Genomic DNA, 19,730 nt, shown 5'->3' on the forward strand with positions numbered 1-19,730 from the left:
TGCTGAATTTTTTCACGTTAACTTGTAGTCTATATATAATATCTACTATAGTTTATGACTGATCAAATTTTTTATCTGTCTGACTGGCCTTCAGCATTATGGTACTCTCAAAATAAAAAAGATCATTGGGAGGCTAGAATTTCAAAATATACAACTTTGACAAAATGTGTACCATAAATGATGAAAAAATCTACAATAAAATGGACAAAAATGTCACGAGTTAAAAAAATTCTAAGTTTATATAAAACAATGTATATTTTCTTCAGTCAGTTCTGCAGACATCCTGAACACTTCATCTCAGTGGATCCTGCCACTGATGGTGGTTGTCAGGGAACACACATTGACCATTTTTCAAAATAAAATAATGGCAGACAAGTTTTTAAGAACTGATTTTAATTAATTCCACACGTCAATAACAGCTGTTAGAATACGATCATTTTAAACTTTACAGTTTTATCCGCAACAGGCATCAAATGTGTCCCCAGATCTGAGCATTTGGTACAGGACATAACAATCCACACCTTGACCAGTCCTCCCAGTTTCTCAGTGGCATCAGCTTCCAGTGCTGCTGCCCTCAACAGCGTCTTATTGTCCGTCTGCCTATAGGAACAACTGGAGGCAATTCAAGGCTTAATAAAATATTTTAATTTTATTGTCTTTTAATATGAACATATAAAAAACACAACAAACAAAACATTTACATCATGGATTGTAAGCCTCTGCCCATGCTACCTTATGCATTAGAAGAAGAAGAAGAGATGCCACTACAAAAAGACCAGACCCTCAGCTCTCCGTCAAGCTCCAACACAACCTGCAAACTTATCATCTGGCTCAGTTCCACAGTAGCAACCTGCACCACTTCTCATCTTTAACCATAAGATAAGGAGAAGTTTAGGAGATCCACTGAAATAATGACCTTCTATACCTAGCAACAAATGAACAATGTCATTTTCATATGTATAGCAGTTACTTACAAATACAAACCGCCCCCAAAAGGCAGGGATTAGAGTTCTTTACATTTTGCTTCAAAGCGCCTTGTATAGAATATCCTTTTCAGGGTCAGACTTTGATGTATTACCGGCAAAGTGCCATCAATCAATTTTGCGTGGATCCCCAAATTTTTTTTTTCATATGTATATATCGATTTTGTAAGCTGTCAAAAGAAGGAGAAAAATGGAAGACGAGATTAGACTCAATCTACTTTTTCAACTGTCGACCCTATCAGAGGATGCGCTTGCAACAGTGAGGCCCTGGATCAATGTGTAAAAGTCATTTCTCTGTGCATCTGAGCAAAACGAAATAAAAGCCGATCCCGTGCCGATCAAACCGCAACAAAAAGGATGGTGATGGAGGGAAGCACGCCATGCAGAACTCCTCCCCAACGCCCTCCAGGTGTCACACAGTGAAGAAGGTTTCACATTTTCTGATTCTTATGCACAAGATGAACCGGTCGCAGCGGTCAGAGATCCTCGATTAATACTCACTACAAGAGGGCTTTCAAATAAATAAGCCATAAAGTCGGGATGGTATCAGATGAAAGTGCAAACAGCTCTATCAACACGACAACACCTTTTCTTATCACCACACAAATGCTGATGATCTCCCTGCAGACGAATCTAAAGCCTGCACATCCCAACTCTCCCTATCTGAGGAGTAGCCATCGCATACTGACGGTATTAGTGCCGGTGCAGAGGAATATTAGTTGTAAGCCTACAGCATGTAGCAATTAAAGTCCAATTCTATTCCAGCAAATAGATATGACCTTATCTACATTGAGAGGAGGCAGAGAGGGGGTTTGCTGGACGAAGCAACTCTGCTTGCTCCAGGCGGGACCATTTGTAACCCAATCGATGACTTTGAACTTGGTGTGGTTGCACTAACTGACATTTCATTAAGTTTCATTGCGTCAGACGTGTCCAATCCCACCACAGCAAAGTACTCTGAATGGCGCTCTGACCCAGGCCGGATTCATTCAGAGGGAAAAGAAAAGCAGCGATCATCAAAAGCAGAGCCATGAGCCTGGATCAATTACATGTCTACACCCAAAATCCCAGCAGCAGAGGTGTCCTGATTCCTGCGATCAACAGCTACTACGGTCTGTACAAAACTACAGCCAAATATTATGTAGATTTACCAGAAACAACTGTTAGAGAATGTGAAGCAAATAAATAAATTCTTTCAAAGCAGAAACACAATATGGGATAAAAGGATTACAGCACTTCTAATAATGTTCTTCTGTCCATTTCTCTGACTTGAAATTCATAAATGGAATAAAACACCTTCTCTCAGACTGGGTTCTCCTCGACCAGCCAGCTCAACTGGCCTGAAAACAATGGGCTCCAATCTTCACCACTTAACAAAAAAGGCACCAGAACCTCAAAACCATTTCCTGTCTGTGACTTCTTAAAATACATCTGCTTCGGCACAGCTGCCGTACAGTAAATTTGATGATTCGACCACACGGAACTCTGAAAAATCAACTCCAACCAAATCCTGTTACAGATACAAATGCAGTATCGTTTTCACAGACCACCCATAAGTTTCAGCATCAGTCACACCTACAGCCAGCCCGGCGATCCACAAACTAACTCACCTTCAACCAAAGATTTTGTTGCTGCACTGGGGACAGAGCTGCATGGAACAATGGAATTAAAAAAAAAAAAAAAAGAAACAAAAATGCAGGAAAATAATCTCCAGTGTAAAATTGGCTTCAGAAAGACTCGTCAATTCTTCTGTCCTCTGCTTCTTTCAAAGCTACTCTCTGGTCAGTCTGCCAAGTTTTTATGACTGAGGTAGGTTCTCTTTATCTAAGGACAAAATAAAAATGGAAAGCATCACACATTGAGGCCAGTATTGTGTTCTGCCTTTTCAAAATTAAAAGGATAGATTCATGAAAAAAAAAACAAACAAAATCCCAAAAAAAATAATCTTTTCAAGCTTTGAATTCATTCTGTGAACAAAGAACACAATAGCAGAGGCTTGAATTTGCATCACACTCCAGGTATTGCTGCCGTGTCCTCCCCTAAATTATTCATGCCTTTTCATTTGTTGTTTTTCACCTTCGAACTAAAAAAAAAAAAAAAAAAACTACTGAGGAGCCTCCATTTTCAACTCGCCTGTTATCACAAATGTGACAAAAATCGCAAACATTGAACGCCCATGGCTAAAAGGAGCCTGCAATTCCAAGTCATATACAAAGAGAGATGAGGGGGTTAGAGAGGAAATAGTCTGGAAAGAGAGAAGCAAGGGTGGTGGTGGTGGTGTGGTGCTCGATCCATTCGGTCTCTGTAGCAGAGGGAGGACAGTACAGATGTTCACTGCAAGGTGACGATTGGCCAGAAGGAGTTAGAGTTGCTTCCAGTGGTGCACAGTACAAAGAGGAATTCATATCACTCTGGACTGAAGATTCATTAACAGTGCATGTTTGAAGGTGTGTTTGTCTTGTCTGGATATAAACCAGAGCTGCTAAAAGGCTCTGATGATTTGGGCATGAGGGAAGGTTGTTGCATCTGATGGATTACTGTGTTCCTGTCCTCAAGTTTTAAGCCCCCTGCCTCTCTGTGTGTGTGTGTGTGTGTGTGTCAGTCTGTGAGGGGACAGAGTTGCAGGGTCAGTAGGCAGTGACGAGGTCCTTGTCGTAGTTGTATCGGCCCCTCTTCGGGGCAGGACTGTCGGCGCTGTCCTCAGTGTCCTCACTGTCTCCTCCAGCCCCGCCCCCCTCCTCCTCAGAGGACGAGTCCAGAGTCAGATCTACCACCACTCCTCCTCCCGGCGCCACGGCAGGTCCTCCCGTGACTCCCGCCATCCCCGCCGAACCGCTTCCAGATTTGCCCGTCAGACTGGTGCTGCTGTGGGCCGGTGAATGACCGTTTGCTTCAGGAATGCCTACAGAGAGATGTGCCATTTTAAGGAAGGATTTACTGTTGCAGACGACACTAAATTGTAGGGATGTTTGTTTCAGGACTCATGCAGATTTTTGCTAGTCCTGAAATGCAGATAACCGATACTCGGAACCGGTATGCATTAAATGTTGTATATTAACGGGGGCTTGTCATTCATAAGTGAGGCTCTTCATTAATAAGGTTTACTACCACTGAATATGTACAACAGAAATAGGAGGGAAGACATCAGAGAATCACGTGACATTAAGATCACTCTCCTCTGTGTACTGTGAGATCAATCGAGATTGAACAGTTTGTCTCCTACAGTTAAATCTGCAGTTCTTCTATTTTCTTAATCTTACACTGTTGTGTCACTTTTATTGCCCACTAGAGCACGTATCTTAAAGCACTAATCTGTGGCTGCCACCTAACTTAGCTTTTAGCTGTTCGTGTAGCCTCAGCCACTGTGAAAGCACCTAATTTTCTGATTTGTGGCCATCGCTGTGCTTATTGTTTAGTTTTTGCAGGTTGTGTCTATGCTAGAGACACATATTTGTCAGTGAGAACAGACTGTTAACGTTAATCTTACTTTAGAAAGCTGTTACTGTAGTCCAGACAGCATTAGCTACAAGCTAAATGGCAAAAACTTTTAGTGATAGGCTCATCCTAGCACCGTGAGCAAAATAAATTCCAGCTGTACTGACATCAACAAGTGAATTATTCAGGCATTTTCGGTACAACAGGAAAAGTAAGCATGCTTATGGAAGACAGTATTGTTTCTTACAATTTAATAATCATAATAATCATAACACCGTGCAGACACAGCTCTGCTACTGCTAGTTCACTGGAGTTGCTCTATTCGGCAAATGTGCTATCTCTCTGTGGAGACAATAGCTTTCAGAGCTGATTGGCTGTTACCTGGGACATGTAACAGCAAATCAGATAGCAGCTGCATCAGAGTCAAAGTAGCACATTGAATGTGTTTTAATTGATTAACACTTAATAAAAATAACAATACTGATAGTCATGAAAAGGTCAAATATTGGCCCTGCTAAGATAAGATAAGATAAGATAAAGTTCTTTATTTCTCCCCACTCCAGGGGAAATTTACATTGTTACAGCAGCTTTATTTACAATATATACAAGGGTGGCAAAATTTTTTAACAGAATCGGTTGCTTCCTCATAAGTTCCACAGAAAAAACACATTCACACATAAAGAAAAAGAGGGTTAAATGACACTGTGTTCTACTCACATATATCAACAACAGGGTACTCTGGTGTGTTGCTGCGTTCTCTTTCTCTGTCCCTTTCCTTGTCATCTCTGATGGGTCGCCAGGAGCCGTCTGTTAAGTACTCAATCTCCTCAATGTCCTCACTTGTCTCTTTCAGAATCTCAGATAACAGCCTGAAATGTACACTGCTGGTTAGAGGTGCCCCACAAAGCAGATTTTATACAAGAAAGGGAACAATAATCAGTTCAAAATACAGGAATCTAGCAGAAGTCTGGGTTAGTTGAATCTCGTAGCGTTGGTAAAGCCTGCGTTCAACAGATCTTATCTGTCATTCTGTGTCCACAAACTACTTTGTCATGTTGATCATATCTCTATAATCTTAACCATTTACATTAAATAACAAGATTTTATTCAAACTGTGCTCATTGAGCAAGTTAACAAAATACACTTCCCTCTTGCTAATTATTAACTGAAAATTCCATCCAACACTTAGTAATTAAGCTGATAAACCTGAAACTTAGGTCAGTTGGAAAAAGGGACTTTCACACAAGCTTAATTTAGGGAATGCAAATATACCTTGCAGCCAAAGTGAAGCACAATACTTTCAGTCATTGGGAGAGTAAGGAAGTGCCTGTGATCACTGCTTTTCACTTGCAGGAAATTACATGCCCAAATTGTTGTGGATGAAAATATTCGATAATGAAATTTTATGATAAAATGGAATGCACAGTCAGTGTTATTTCTTAGTGTTGTCTTAAGAGTTGCTTGCAGTGCTTAAACACATGCTGAGTCTTCTTCAGTCCCATGACTACATGGTTCTTTACAACATAACTTTACCAAAAAAGGACATTTATAGGATTACAAATTTTGCATTTTAACGTGACCACTCTTCCAGAAACACAAAACGCATCAGATTACTGCCTTTTCATGCCATGCAAAATATTTAAAACTATTAAAATAGAAATTCAATAGGCTGGTGCATGGTTCAACTTGTGTGAAGAGCCCTAAAACATCCGTGCAGTTTGAATAATTGTCCCTAGGCTGACTTCAACATGCAGATGGTTAAGGGTATACACTGTAAATTTTCTTAATGTATTGAAAGGAAAATACAGCTGCAGGGGTAGGACCAGTCAGAGCGTGACTCAGTCTACGTACCCATCGATGGTGAGCAGCTCAAATGGAGCTGGTTTGTCACAGACAGGGCAAGTCCATGTGGGCTTCTTCTCATTCATCTGCAGGAAGAAGACTGCGTCGAAACACTGGAGATGAGCACAAGTTAACACTCGGCAGGGCACACCGAGCCGCATCTTCACCAGCTGGGAAACAGAGAGAAAGACAAGATGTAAGGACTTCAGGTAAAGACTTTGGAGACTTGTCACTTCTAAATATGCTGGATTTGAGAAGATGTACTCACTGGACAGATGAGAGAAACTCGGAGGCCTGTGGTTGCAATTTCGCTTTCTGGGTCAAAACGTAGTTTGTCTTGGACTGTAGATAAATGGTAGGTAAACAGTTGCATAAACAGGTTGCAATATTTGAGTCTTATCAGAACAGAGTTCAGATGAGTTCACAGCCAATGACTTCTAGAGACAACACTGAAGTGACAGTGTGTATTTTCATCTCATTCTCAGGATTTCATAATGTAGAAGCACCACTTACTGCGTTCACGACAGCGTTCTGCACTCTCAACAGAGCAGAGCTTGAGTTGGCTGAAGAGGTCTGCTGCAGTGAAGACCCTCACTAAATAAACTGCCACCGAGTACCGCTGAAAACACAGTCACAGGTTGTTAGCATTTAATTCACAAAGGTACCCGTCAAAACTTCAGCACTGATAGTGGCTCAAAGGGCAGTAGTTATAAATAAAACATTAATACAAGATATATCATGGTAGAAATTCACCTTCCTCTGCATATTTTAGAGAAAGGATCATGGAAAATCTACACTGGAAATATCCTTATTAATGAAGAATAAGCTCCTGCATTATGTCTGCATGTTAATAAAACCAAATATGTGAGGAAAAAACTGACAGCAAATTTCTTCTATTAAAGAATGTCCACTATCTCTTGGAGCTTTGTTTTAATTCATTCAACCCTGAGGGAATGTTGAAGAAAAACATTTAAGCTTTAAAGCAACATGCCTCTCTGCTTAAGTATCTTAAATTTCAATAGACTGAACTCCTCAAAACTGTTTCCTCTTGGATTGAGTAAGCAAAGAGGTACATTTTTTTTATTCAAATGCTCCACTACAAACAAAATTTTCATCTTCATTGACTTGTTCTTTTCAGCTGGAATTAACACATAAGGAAACTTTACCATTGCTCATCCCTCACTGGTTAATGAAACAGCACTTAGAAAATGTGCCAACAAGAGTAAGTTTGTATTTATTAGTGTCCCAGCTCCTTATCTGGATGAGCCTTTAGGGAGTTATACTACACACAGCTGAGTGGGACCCAATGTACAAGTCCCAGCATGCCTTGCAGCAGCCTGGAATCTGCCAAAAAGAGCTACGGCTGTTTTTTGGCAGAAAATCTGGGCTGCTCTGCTTGCCCCCTTTGCCACCGTGACCCCTAAGATTCAGCAGTAGACTCTGACCTTGCCAAAGTTTCCCCAGGTGATGGTGACTCTGTTGGTGACATTGGAGAGATGCAACCAGGGAGTGATGTTTACGGGACGACAGGGACGACGGGGCTCAACACCAGGCTTATTAGAGGGGTAGTATCCCTGCAAACACACAAATGGAAAAATGTGATTCTTTTTAAGAGTAAGCAAATTAATAATTAGATAACATCAAACACTAGAGAACTCCTTCTGGATGACTTAGATATAGCTTTTAGTTGTGCACTAATTTTTCAAACCATGAGGCACAATATGATAAATTATTGGGATGAGAAGCACATAAAATGGAAGAAAGAGTTCAGTTGTCTACCTTGGGCACAACAAAAAGAAAAGATCTGAGTTCCAAGCAAGTTGCATTTGGACATCAGGTCACAGTGATTTTTCTTTTGCCTTGTATGTGCTCCACATCCCAGTATTTCTGCTAAAATCCACTGCCCTCTCTTTCATCAATGCAGCAAAGATATTAACACAATATATAATATATCCTGAATGTGAATTGCACTAACACAGGAATGCTCCTTTCACAGAACAAGCGGCTGTTCTTGGTGTTAATCAGCACGTATTCCTGTTAAAATATGACAACAAGAGCTAAGATGACGCTGGTGCATCTACATTTACTGATCCTTGTGGTTGCCATTTGAAATAATGGGCCTATCTGGTGTTAACATATTAGCAATGACATTCGTGTGCAGCATCATTTTCTATTTACGCAGAAGTAAACAGAGTAGGAGGAGGTAGGAGGAAGGAACAAATGTTGCTGAAAAATATCATATACTTCCTTTTCTCTTCTAGCAGTGTGTACAAGTGTAGTAAACATTTATTCCAATATTTATCAAATTGCAACTACAGTTGATTAATTGCAATACATTGATTCATCTGCTGAATATTTTCGCAAATAACTGATTATTTCTCACAAAATAATGAAAATGCTCAATTCAAGTCTCTCAGCGTTGAAGCTCATGCCTTAAGATGTCTTCTTCATCATCATGAACCCTAAAATATTCCATTTACGCTAATAATAAACATTAAGCAGGATGAAACAAGCAAGATATATTATTCATCAAGCATCAAACTACTGCATTAATCAACTAATCATTTACCATCCTGCTCCTGTTTACAGTTTCAGTTGATAAACCTGATCAAAGTCACACTTTATCTCTTTTCACTGTGTAGATATTATCTTTTTCATTGCTGAAAAGTAATGTGGTTGAGCAATAACATTTTAAAAAAGTTTAAAAAAGGCACTGACTTATCACACAATCTCTGGCTGTTCTCATCTGACATTGCTACTACATTTACTACCACTACTACCACATTTATTATCAAACTTTACTTTTACTTTTTTCGGTGGTAGCAAGCTGTGACATCCAAAAGCTGAGGTAGGCTATCAACTCCGGTTACACAACAATATCAGCAGGCCATGGGGATTGCCTAATGTCAGGCTAAAACGTTTATAGTTTAGCTTGAAGCTGCAGTTATTTTCTCGTTTTGCTTCTTGAATGTATACAGAAAAGCACTATATTTAATGCCTGTACCTTCCAGTGATCCATCAGGAGAGATTTTATGTTCTATGCAATCAGGTTAAAAAACACCATGTATCAGTATCATTACTTGGCCAAACTTAGCAATATTACAATCAAACATCTGCAAATGTACAATATCATGTATCCATACTAACAACAGCAACCCTTTTTTATATGTAAGAATCTACCCAATTTCCCATTTCTGTTTCCAAAACATTGATTTGTTACTGCTGTCTTTCCACTTAGATTTAATGAATGCACACCTAGTCAACACAATAATGGAGCAATTCCTTGTTGGGATGTTTAAGCTTCTCACCACTACATGAATGTACAACACCACAACAATCAGGCACACAGAGACAGGCAGCTGGAGAGTTTCCTACTGAAATCTTGCCAGTTTTTGGATGCTTTAATGTTTGCTAACAACCACATTATCTGTTCTTGGATATTTATTTTTCCTTGACTTCTTAAATGTGCACCTAAATTAGGCTGGTTAATCCATCACTATCAAATATTGTGACACTAGTTAAACTGTGACCAGGCCAAACTTGTGAAACGTTGCTATATTCGAAAACAAACATCTAACAGCAATGACGGAGGAATTTCCTTGACGGGAACAGGAGACCAAACCAGGCTTTTGGTATGTTTGTATTCTGGAGGTGCGGCGAATTAACTCACCGGCACATGACAGTAGGATTGGTTAACTTTGACAGCAATGTTGGGAGGATACTGGTCCTCCTGAACACCAATGGAGTCTGTGTAACAGATTCTGCAAGAAAGAGGAATAAAACAGAAAAGCTTAGTACCACATGAATGACTCACTGTTTGGCCACTGAAGATGACTGAATGTGGATCTGTCAAGTCTTGTATGAAAAATAAAGAAATGAGATCACATCACACGTGGAATTCAAACACTATATATCAATGCACGGTAAGACATTTTTGCTTTTGGTCATTATTTTTGCATCAGAAGAAGAAAACAGTTAATGGAAGGACTTGATCATTCCAGACAACAGGGTTGTGAAATATCTAATAATGATTAATTTATTAAGTTTCATTGGTAATCGCAGGGAACTTACCTAAGAACCACTTGGATCGATCGTATTCCTGGACGAAGCTCACTAAGAAAAGAAAAGATCACAAATGTAAATAAGCATCAATGACATATTTGTAAATCTAACTAGTGTTAACTGAAAGATCTGAGAGGCAATGTTACTTTTTTTTTTTTACCTTGCGTTTCTGATCTGGTCTGCTTGGTTCGGTGTTAACTCAAAGATGCATTGACTGTCCTGCAGTTTCTCATTGTTCTGGGCAACTGCAAACACATAGAGACAAAATCCATAGTTGGTAACAGTGCATTGCTTAATATTTCAATAAAGAATTCTTAAAAACTGACACATTTAAACACAAGGACAAAAAAACCCAAAACGACAACACTCACTTAGCTCTGTTGGTGGCAGCAGCGTCTCCAAAGTTTGGTAGAAGGGCAGTGGTACCAGCTTGACCTCTGCTGCGGGTGTGGGGATTGGTTTGGAAATGCCGTTGAGGTAGTCTGCGCCCTGAGAGGTGGCAGTGGGGGAAGAGCTGAGGGATGAGTAGGGAACTGGGACGCCCTCTGGACGCCTTGCCGCCAGCCAACCAGATGTTTTGGGGAAACGTGACTCATAGAGCTGCCTGACATTCTTCAGCAGCTCAGGGCTGTACTCGGTCTGCACCAGCCTCAACGCACGCCCCACCAGGTCCTGCTTCAGCCCACTTTTGCTGCGACCCATTGAGGCCAGCAGCGTCTGCAGGTCTGAGACCCGGAAACTTTTGACCATGTTCTGCAGGAAGGACAAGACAAGACCATAAGAAGTATAATACAAAGAAATGTATTAGCAGTGACAACAACACAAATTTACAAGTCCAGGCACATTTTGAGAGAATCAAATCCCAACTGAAGGAGTGCTGATGGTGCTAAAGGCATTGATTTGTCTGAACATACTGAAGATTTATTTTTAAAGGTGTCAGGACAAACATCATTGTTTACCCATGTGTCGCAGGCTTGAGAACACTGCTGGTATTTTGTTTAAACTCTGGTAAGTTTCTCAAGTAAAATATTTAAGTTTGCTCTGGAAAACCCCATAAAAATTAAACACAAAATTCAACATCCTGTGGAAACTCCCAATACTACACACCTGCTAAATTTGCCCCCGACAGGCTCCAAACAGATATTTATCATTAACTAATAGGCAGCATTTAACGTGACACAGAAGTCCATCAAACGGTTTGATACATGCTAAAATAAGCATTCGGCCTTGGTCACCTTAATCCTACAGAGGCTTGAAAATACCTTGTAATTAGCTGGCTATATTAAGAAGACACATCACTGCTTATCCTGATCGCCTATATTAGGACTGAGTCAGTGTTCTTAAACAAATCAAACAAATTTTAGAGTCCAAAATCTGAAGTAGCAAATAATTTTTTAGCTATCAAACTTAAAAAGTCATGTGTGACACAAAAACGCAAAGAAATACTTTTGACAGCAAGGCCCAGCTACAGAATATGCCTAAAAAGTAAAAGCAGGAGCACTTTGGACTGTGATTTGAAGCAACAGATTAGAGAGAAGTAATTAAAAAAAGAGCTTAAACATACAAAAAAGTGCGGTAAAAGCTTTTGGTTAGATCTAAGACCGTGTCATGTGCATTGTATTCATTTAATCTGTTTACTGTTTACATTTAATGCAGCACTTAGCAACTACAGCAAACTGTACTTTCATTTTTGTATTTCTACCGATGGGCAGCATGTTTATCAATCAGTTGATAGCCCGTGTATAAACTTGTTTGTGCAGCAGTAACAGATAATATTTAAGCAGAAGATACGCCATCACAAGCAAAGATGTTTACCCGCTGAATACACAGAAAGTGCTGTGTCTCCTATATTCGCCAAAATGTCTCTGTTTTCATTAGCCACACCAAATATGGATACATTTATTCACAGGAAATGGAATCTAAAAACAGACCACATAAATCATAACATATAGCCTGTGTGAGAATGTTTATGTCACAGGCAGCGAACTTGACTAACGAGCAAAATACGGCATGTTGTTCCTGGATAGACCTGAGGCGTGCGACATGCTTCGGATTCATGTGATATTTCTCAGTTGGACATCATTGAACAACTGCTTTGTGTCTCGATTAAATTCACAAAGTAAGCTCGCTGTCCATTGGGCTTTTCTGACGGACAAGCTTTGCAAAACTGGAGCCATATATTCAGCAACATTGCAGCCCATTCAGCCTCACTTTCACATTGCCGTTGTAGCCTGCGCTATCGGCAAGCTAGCTCCTCCACAGACTGGGCTGTCGGTATTCAATCATAGCTACTAGACGTTTTGACAGGTGCACAGCTCCGCAAACTAACCGGCTAACTAGATCTGGAGGTTACTGTAAGGCGAATAATACCAAACGGTAACATGCCAGGAAGCACGCCGGCGGCAAAGCCCCAGATGCTTGTATGGTGGCATCATTCATTTTCGATGAGAGCCAGCGTGATGCTAGCTGAACCAGCGCACTTGCCTGGTTAAATCACCTAGTCGGCTAGCTACGTTAGCACCACAGGCTAGTTGGTTTCGCCGTGATTTCAGCGCACCACATTCGCAGGAATAAACACTCTTAACAGTATTCACACAAAGCCCCCGGTTCTCCCACGACCGGGGTGAGTTTCAGCCCACACTCCCGCGCCCGTCTCCCATCAAACCGAAGCCAGTCAAGCTCTACTTGCCATCGCTTCCACCAGTTCGGCCGCCATCTTCGTGCAGCAGTACCGCGAGAGTCAGAGACGACGGCTAGTCTTTCACCAATGAAACGCCGGGCCCGCTTTGATTGACGGGAGGCGTTGGCCAACCACAGCGCGGCTTTGACCGGAGCCCGAAACGCTACATTCGAAAGGGGCAGGACCACGGCAATTTAAAGTCACAGTGCAACTTTTTAAAAACACTCAGAGACAGGTCTCTTTTCCAAAACAGGCCTCAGCGTCTGATAACGGCACCACATGTCGCTGTATTTTGATATTCGTGGTGTTTCAGTTTTATAGTACTGAGTTATTGTGACGGTGAGTGTTAAACAATGTTTGAATTCAACGTGGGTGTAAAGCATGGGGTGTCAAGTGGACCGGGTCGCATGGTCCGTTCAATTCCCGTCCGAGCAAAATATTCCGGTTCAGTTTCTGCGTCCAGCCGTGAGATGTGGAGTTGATGCTTTGTCTGAGGTATGCTCATAATTAAATTAAAAAGAGTAATTAACAAAATACACATACACGTCAAGGTATAAACCGACCGTATCCTGCCTGTAACACAAATACAACGTTTTTGTCACCACGCTGGAAAAATGTAAATGAGTGTTTTTAGGACAAATGTGCACTCCCTGTGCTGATCCAGCCCTGCTTTTCCAAAAGCTCCTCATATGTGGGCAAAGAATAGCCTCATGGAAACACAAAAATCAATTGAGGGAATTGCAGTATCATGTAATAACATGGTGTGTTTTGTTTTGGCTTTACTTTGGATGTGAAACGTCAATAAAACAATGCTGCATTTTCAGAAAGAACAGCTGGAGTTGCCACTCTGCTGATTAATAGAAAATGTTATTTTTGCATAATTTATTGTATAAATGTACTGCAAATAAAAGACTCCATTAGTTAATTTATTTTCACACCTGTTTAAATGTAATTCACAAATGCAGACCCAAATTACAACTTGGTATCCTCTCCACAATACATATTTCTACCATTTTTATAGTTCTGACGTTGGTGTATGTTTATTAGCTAATAGGACATAAGCCTGCAAACAAATTAATATAACTAATTACAATATATAAGCTTGCAAGATGGCATAGAGTAGTGCTCTGTGCTGTGCATGTATTTCTTGTTTCATTATTTAAACAGAAGAGGGCAACATGGTCCATGATTTGACCCGGCTTTCATTTAATTCGTCTCCTGTGTGTTAAACCTGCAGAACAAAGCAGATCTATGTAGATTCTGTACTGTTGTGTGGTGTTATATGGACTAAAGTGTTGACTGCTGTGAAAATGATGTTTTATTATATTCAATATGGTGATTATTTTTGTCTCTACACCTCCACAGTTAGCAAACCCATCATTTAAAGCTCACACACACACACACACACACACACAGACACGGTTTTAAACAGACCTTTATTTATTTTAGCTCCTAGAGACTTTAAGAATATAACACATTGGCCACAATAATGTATATAAATTTTCATTTAATTCAACACTGCAACACTAAAAGTGGGATCTTGAATTTAAACATTTCACATGCTGCAAATATGACCAAGCATCACTGAACCAAGAGAAAAAGTAGATACAGCATATGTACATAACACAGTGTTTAAAATCATTTTAAAATAATGTTATATGACCTTGATTGGGGAATTAAATTCAAGTGGTTAAATTACTGTAGGTTAAGATGGATTAGGTGTCGTAGAAAATCTTATCGTTGGTCAAAAACACCCAGAGAGCCTCAGTGTTCTTTCATGTAAAGACTTAGTTAAAATGAAAGTGTGTAAAGATACAACCCACGGCTTCAAAGTTCACTCAGTAGGAATTCAGAGTTTGCTGGATAGATGTTTCGTTGTTAGATCGGAGAATAAACAAGGTCTGCTGCTAAATACAAAAAAACATCACTTTACTGTTGACATTATAATATAATCACAAAGCACAATTCATATAAGTCATATTAATTAAAAATAGTAAAACAATGCCATAAAATTAATTGATATTTGTTTTTATTACATTGAGTTCTTCAACCAAAACCTATAAATGGCAATAAATTAAACTAAAGGCAGAAGTTAAGTAATTATGAGTGCTGACACATATTTTGAGAGCAGCATGAAATAACTGCTTTTCAAGTCAAAGCAGATGGTAATTTTCTAACTGAAAAATAAACCATGATTAGCCAGTAACATATCATACAGAATTATAGACACAATATAATACAATGTTGTATCCAGAGGCAGTTTAGTTTTGATTTTCTGAGACAGATCTATGATTATGTTTGCTGAGCTGAAAAACACACACAAAAAAAGTCAACAAAGACTAATAACAAAGACATATTTTTCTAATAATGGGTAAAAATTGGGATGAAATTCACAGTAAATGTGATGTTTAAAAGGTTTGTTTCAACAGCACAACATGAAATCTGATTTTCATTCATGGACTGTTACTGCTCTTTTAGCTTGTGGTTGTCAATGGCTGCACAGTATGCAAATATCCCCCCTCCCACCCCCCCAAAAAATAAATAAAAACAAAACAAAACAAAACAAAAAACCCAAAAAAACATGTCTGAACTCAGAAATGCCAAACGTGAGCCATTAATTACTGCTCTATGGTAATTGAAGTAAATCTTTGGACAGTATCCCGGACAAAACAACTTTAACAGGATAACTGGTATCTAAAAGACCTTTGACTCTCCTGCATGCATCCTTTGCACACAATGTCTTACTAAATCTTGAGTGTTTAATCTCCGGTAATTACAAAGATTTGCTTAGGTTAATAAAAATAATCCGCCTCAATTGAGACCCCCTACCTGGACCTCCCCTGTGCCGTCTTGGCCCCTTTCTGTGAGGGATAAATTCACAGTCATATAAATACAGTGACCTTGAAGCACAACTCTGCGATTTGGGACCGATCGGCAGGTTTATCAGAGAGTCGAAGATAGTTCGCTTAAATTTTGTTGGCAAACTAAGTGGCCGCATTTATGTGTGTGGCTGACGTCATTTCCACGAGTTCAGACGGTGTCACTCGTTAGCGCATCAAGGTTAACAACAGTTGAGAGGCTCATCTTTAACTGTGATCTTGTCAACAGTAAGACTTTGGCGAAAGAATCGAGTGGCGCCGAGGCGTTTACTTTATGAAGGGCCCTAATTTTTAAAGGAAAATAGCCATGCTGTGAAACTCAGACACACAACTCTGAGAGGACTTTTGGGAGAGACATTTTTTTTAATTCATTAACTCAGACCTTTTCAACAATCAGTGTGGAGCCAATAAAACCTCTGCAATGAGTCTGAGATATCTTAATTCACAAATGACCATGGAGGACAAGAGCAGCCGCAACGGAAGCAGAGAAAGGCTCGGACTGAGCTTCACTATTGACTACCTTCTGTTCAATAAAGGAGTCAAAGGTTCGAAAGAAGAAGGAAGTCGTGCCGCAGAGCAGACAGAGAACAACATGCTAAATCATCAGAATCCTAAACCCGAAGAGGTGGGGATTCGCCGCAAGACTCCGGAGCAGCGACTACAAAGGTCAGACACTGGGAAAAGAATAGCCGAAGAAGGGGAGGGGGATTCAATGCGACAAGAGGAGGGGGAGGAGGAAGTGACCACCACGACCACGTCTACCGGCAGCAGCAGTCCAGAGACCTCTGTGGACAAACCCAACCAGTCGTACATCGCGCTCATCTCCAAGGCAATCCTCGCGTCCGAGCAGAAGAAGCTACTGCTGTGTGACATCTACCAGTGGATCATGGACCACTACCCTTACTTCAAGAGCAAAGTACGTTCATGTCAAGTCTTGTTGAGTTCTTTCTATTTGTGTAGCAGATCAACACTTTGTCGTTGAGGAAGCAAAATTGGATGACAACGTTACGTATAGTTTATGATACAGACGTTAGCAATCTGAGAAAGTGTTCTCAAACAAACCAGATCTCAGGACAGATATCGAGGCAGCACATTTTTCCCCGAAGTGTCTAATTCGGTTGCGACACACAATATAGTGGCAGCCATTTTCAAATGTGAAGCGACCTACTTGGCACGCATAATCTGTCTGAGTGGTTAGGCAATTAGGTGCTCACAGGGACACTCGATGATCTTGTTGTTGGCCAATTCGCAAATAAAGTAATCCGGTTGCTAGGTTGCAAACTGTTCCTGCCTTTTACCAGGTGCTGCAACAGATTGGACGTAGCCTAGTGGATTAAAGTTTATCTAGTTGGTGCTAGAAAGGTAACTCGGAGTGTCGTGTCTTACTGCGATCATGTGCGTTGTTGACACGCTATGGCACGTCCTGCCAACAACAAGCAAGGTGACGTCCCGAAGAGGATCAGCGATACTTAACAGCCACCTATGTTAGTTTTCCACCCATTGTTTGACTCATAATCAAGGCACTGTTTCTGTTCTAACCATCTTTATCTTCTCTGCTTGCACCAACAGGATAAAAACTGGAGGAACAGCGTGCGTCACAACTTGTCCCTCAACGACTGTTTCATCAAAGCAGGCCGAAGCGACAATGGTAAAGGCCACTTCTGGGCGATTCACCCGTCAAACTATGAGGACTTTTCTAACGGGGACTACCACTGCCGGAGGGCCCGGCGGAGGGTACGAAGGGTGGCGGGACAACTTCCTCTTTCCTCCCTGGCCTCCCCCTACCACCCTGCCCTCGCCAGGCATCACAGAACAACCTGCTGGTGTTGCCCTCCGGCCCCGGCCCCGGGACCGGGACCGGCCATCCCTCTGTCCTGCTTGGGCCCCACACTCTACTGGCCCTGGTCCACCATGCAGCCACAAGTCAGGCTCCACCTGGGCCTCAATGCCTCTTTACCCTGAGAGAAATTTTTTTGTATTACAGTTTGGTCCTGAATTACTATTGGGTAACCTTTAGAATCTTATGCTAATGATTATATCATTAGGAGATGTTAAAATTGAAAAAGACTGGGTCAATATTCTGCTTTATAAGAACAAAGTGATTTCTAGGACACTAAAATGTATGAATCTTTCAAAGCTGTTGCACTTCTTTCATTTGTATTCTGAATGTTTTTAGAATAACAAAAATACAATGTTTTGTTATAATCCCATTAAATAATATTGAATGTACCACCATGTGTGTTGTGTGTGTGCGCGTGCCTACTTGTGCATGTGATTTTGCGAAAAGTGAGCCCAATGCTAAACTACCTCCCAGGGTTAGATGCTAATTAGTCAAAGCTGTCGGGATGTAAAATCTTCTGCCTTAAGAGACTAAAATCGGGCTTTCCAAAGCCGACTCCCAAGGAAATGAGGCCAGATAATCTCGGCAATCCCAAATAGTTTCAAGAAATAGGAAGCTTATCACACAATGTAATCCGCAACCGCTGCTGCAAAAAGAGGAGGACTGCGGGAGGTTGGGGATGAAGGGAGCGGAGGAAAGGGAAGGAGGCACGAGGGGAGGGAGGGGATTTATTGGAGAGAGGTGGGAGAGGAATCAGTCGAGGTAGATAATTAATGCAAGTAAAACACTGATATATATATATACATAGATGACAAAAGAACCACCAAATCTAGTCATTACAGGGACTCACAGGTTCAGGTTTTTCCTTTAATTTGTCACCTGTCTGCATCTTTTTTGTTTAATGTGTATAACACGGTATATAAGCTTTCAAGAACTTTTGAAAAAATAAAATTCACACACTTCAAATGAAAACAAAAAATCCCTTGAAACTGCAGTTGTCTCCCAAAGCAGGAATATGAGATGACTCCAAAACATCGCCACAATAAGAATCAAGTCAATTTTTTACCTGTCCGGCTCCACATCAATAGTGAAATTCCTGGCTTGCAAAGGTTGGCATTTGCATCCACAGTGCCTCAGCCTAAGAGGATTAGATCATACATTGACTTTTCTGAAGTTTGTTTGTTTCTGCTCATGTGGGCTTCTTATTTGCAAATTATTGAATATTCGAATAAGGCAATATTTGACATTAAATTAGGTCCTGAATGGACAAACAATATGTCAGAGGGATAAAGCCTGAGAGAGGCCGAGAGAGCAGCTGTTATTCACAACAGTTATTTCCGGCAATGTTCATTAGAACAATGACAGATCCAGCTAATTAATTTTTGCTTGCCAAATCTTCCTATTCAATGTCAGCAGCTAATTGGAGACCTAATTTGCTTAATTCCCATGAATTGGTCTCCGCATCAAATCCTCTTCAATTCACCAGCTTTAAGGCTTTAATTTTGGTTGCATATGTTTGCTGTACACACACACACACACACACACACACACACACACACACACACACACACACACACACACACACACACACACACACACACACACACACACACACACACGCTCAAAGACAAACGCGTGCAAACACACCCATGTGTAATAAGTGTGCAATTCACACACATGCAGCTTTGTAATATTTTGAATAAGTGCAACTCCATAAGTGCAAAATCGGAAAACTAAGGAGCTTGTTAAGTGATTATAGTGTTTTTTGTTATTTTGTGTTCTATATTTAGGACAATACACAAGCAAAAGATGATTTTTAAGTGTGTTTTTTCTGCTAAAATATTGTAACTCACATCACTTATGTGCAACAAAATCAAATTATAATTAGCTGCGTTTTTAAGGAGAATCAGATTGGGGTCATGAGCTGCGTGTGTGTGTGTGTGTGTGTGTGTGTGTGTGTGTGTGTGTGTGTGTGTGTGTGTGTGTGTGTGTGTGTGTGTGTGTGTGTG

The 19,730-nt window shown here is 40.6% G+C and overlaps 2 protein-coding genes across 2 annotated transcripts; one reads left to right on the forward strand and one right to left on the reverse strand.

The window, feature by feature from the left end:
• Positions 1 to 622: 622 nt before the first annotated feature.
• pias4a (protein inhibitor of activated STAT, 4a) lies at positions 623 to 13,076 on the reverse strand. Its single transcript, XM_023269804.3, has 11 exons — positions 13,012 to 13,076; positions 10,694 to 11,075; positions 10,483 to 10,567; positions 10,332 to 10,373; positions 9,931 to 10,021; positions 7,706 to 7,834; positions 6,774 to 6,879; positions 6,529 to 6,602; positions 6,270 to 6,430; positions 5,136 to 5,287; positions 623 to 3,885 (listed from the first exon to the last, which is right to left on the reverse strand). The coding sequence occupies exons 1-11, from the start codon at positions 13,036 to 13,038 to the stop codon at positions 3,611 to 3,613; spliced, it is 1,524 nt and encodes a 507-aa protein (XP_023125572.1). The 5' UTR covers positions 13,039 to 13,076; the 3' UTR covers positions 623 to 3,610.
• Positions 13,077 to 15,916: 2,840 nt separating this feature from the next.
• foxq2 (forkhead box Q2) lies at positions 15,917 to 18,110 on the forward strand. Its single transcript, XM_023269082.3, has 2 exons — positions 15,917 to 16,797; positions 17,451 to 18,110. Exons 1-2 carry the CDS (start codon positions 16,303 to 16,305, stop codon positions 17,841 to 17,843), a joined length of 888 nt encoding a protein of 295 aa, XP_023124850.1. The 5' UTR covers positions 15,917 to 16,302; the 3' UTR covers positions 17,844 to 18,110.
• The last annotated feature ends 1,620 nt before the right edge of the window (positions 18,111 to 19,730 follow it).

This window comes from Amphiprion ocellaris, chromosome 2 (assembly GCF_022539595.1).
Source record: "Amphiprion ocellaris isolate individual 3 ecotype Okinawa chromosome 2, ASM2253959v1, whole genome shotgun sequence".
Classification (NCBI taxonomy): domain Eukaryota; kingdom Metazoa; phylum Chordata; class Actinopteri; family Pomacentridae; genus Amphiprion; species Amphiprion ocellaris.

Bases quoted from the DNA above. Each gene is read 5' to 3' on its own strand.
- foxq2 (XM_023269082.3), top strand. From the start codon at position 16,303: ATGAGTCTGAGATATCTTAATTCACAAATGACCATGGAGGACAAGAGC. The intron at 16,798-17,450 runs GTACGTTCATGT...TTGCACCAACAG, and splicing joins ACCCTTACTTCAAGAGCAAA to GATAAAAACTGGAGGAACAG.
- pias4a (XM_023269804.3), bottom strand. From the start codon at position 13,038: ATGGCGGCCGAACTGGTGGAAGCGATG. The intron at 10,374-10,482 runs GTAAAAAAAAAA...TTCTTTTCTTAG, and splicing joins GACCAGATCAGAAACGCAAG to TGAGCTTCGTCCAGGAATAC. The intron at 3,886-5,135 runs GTGAGTAGAACA...ATCTCTCTGTAG, and splicing joins GTACCCTGTTGTTGATATAT to GCATTCCTGAAGCAAACGGT.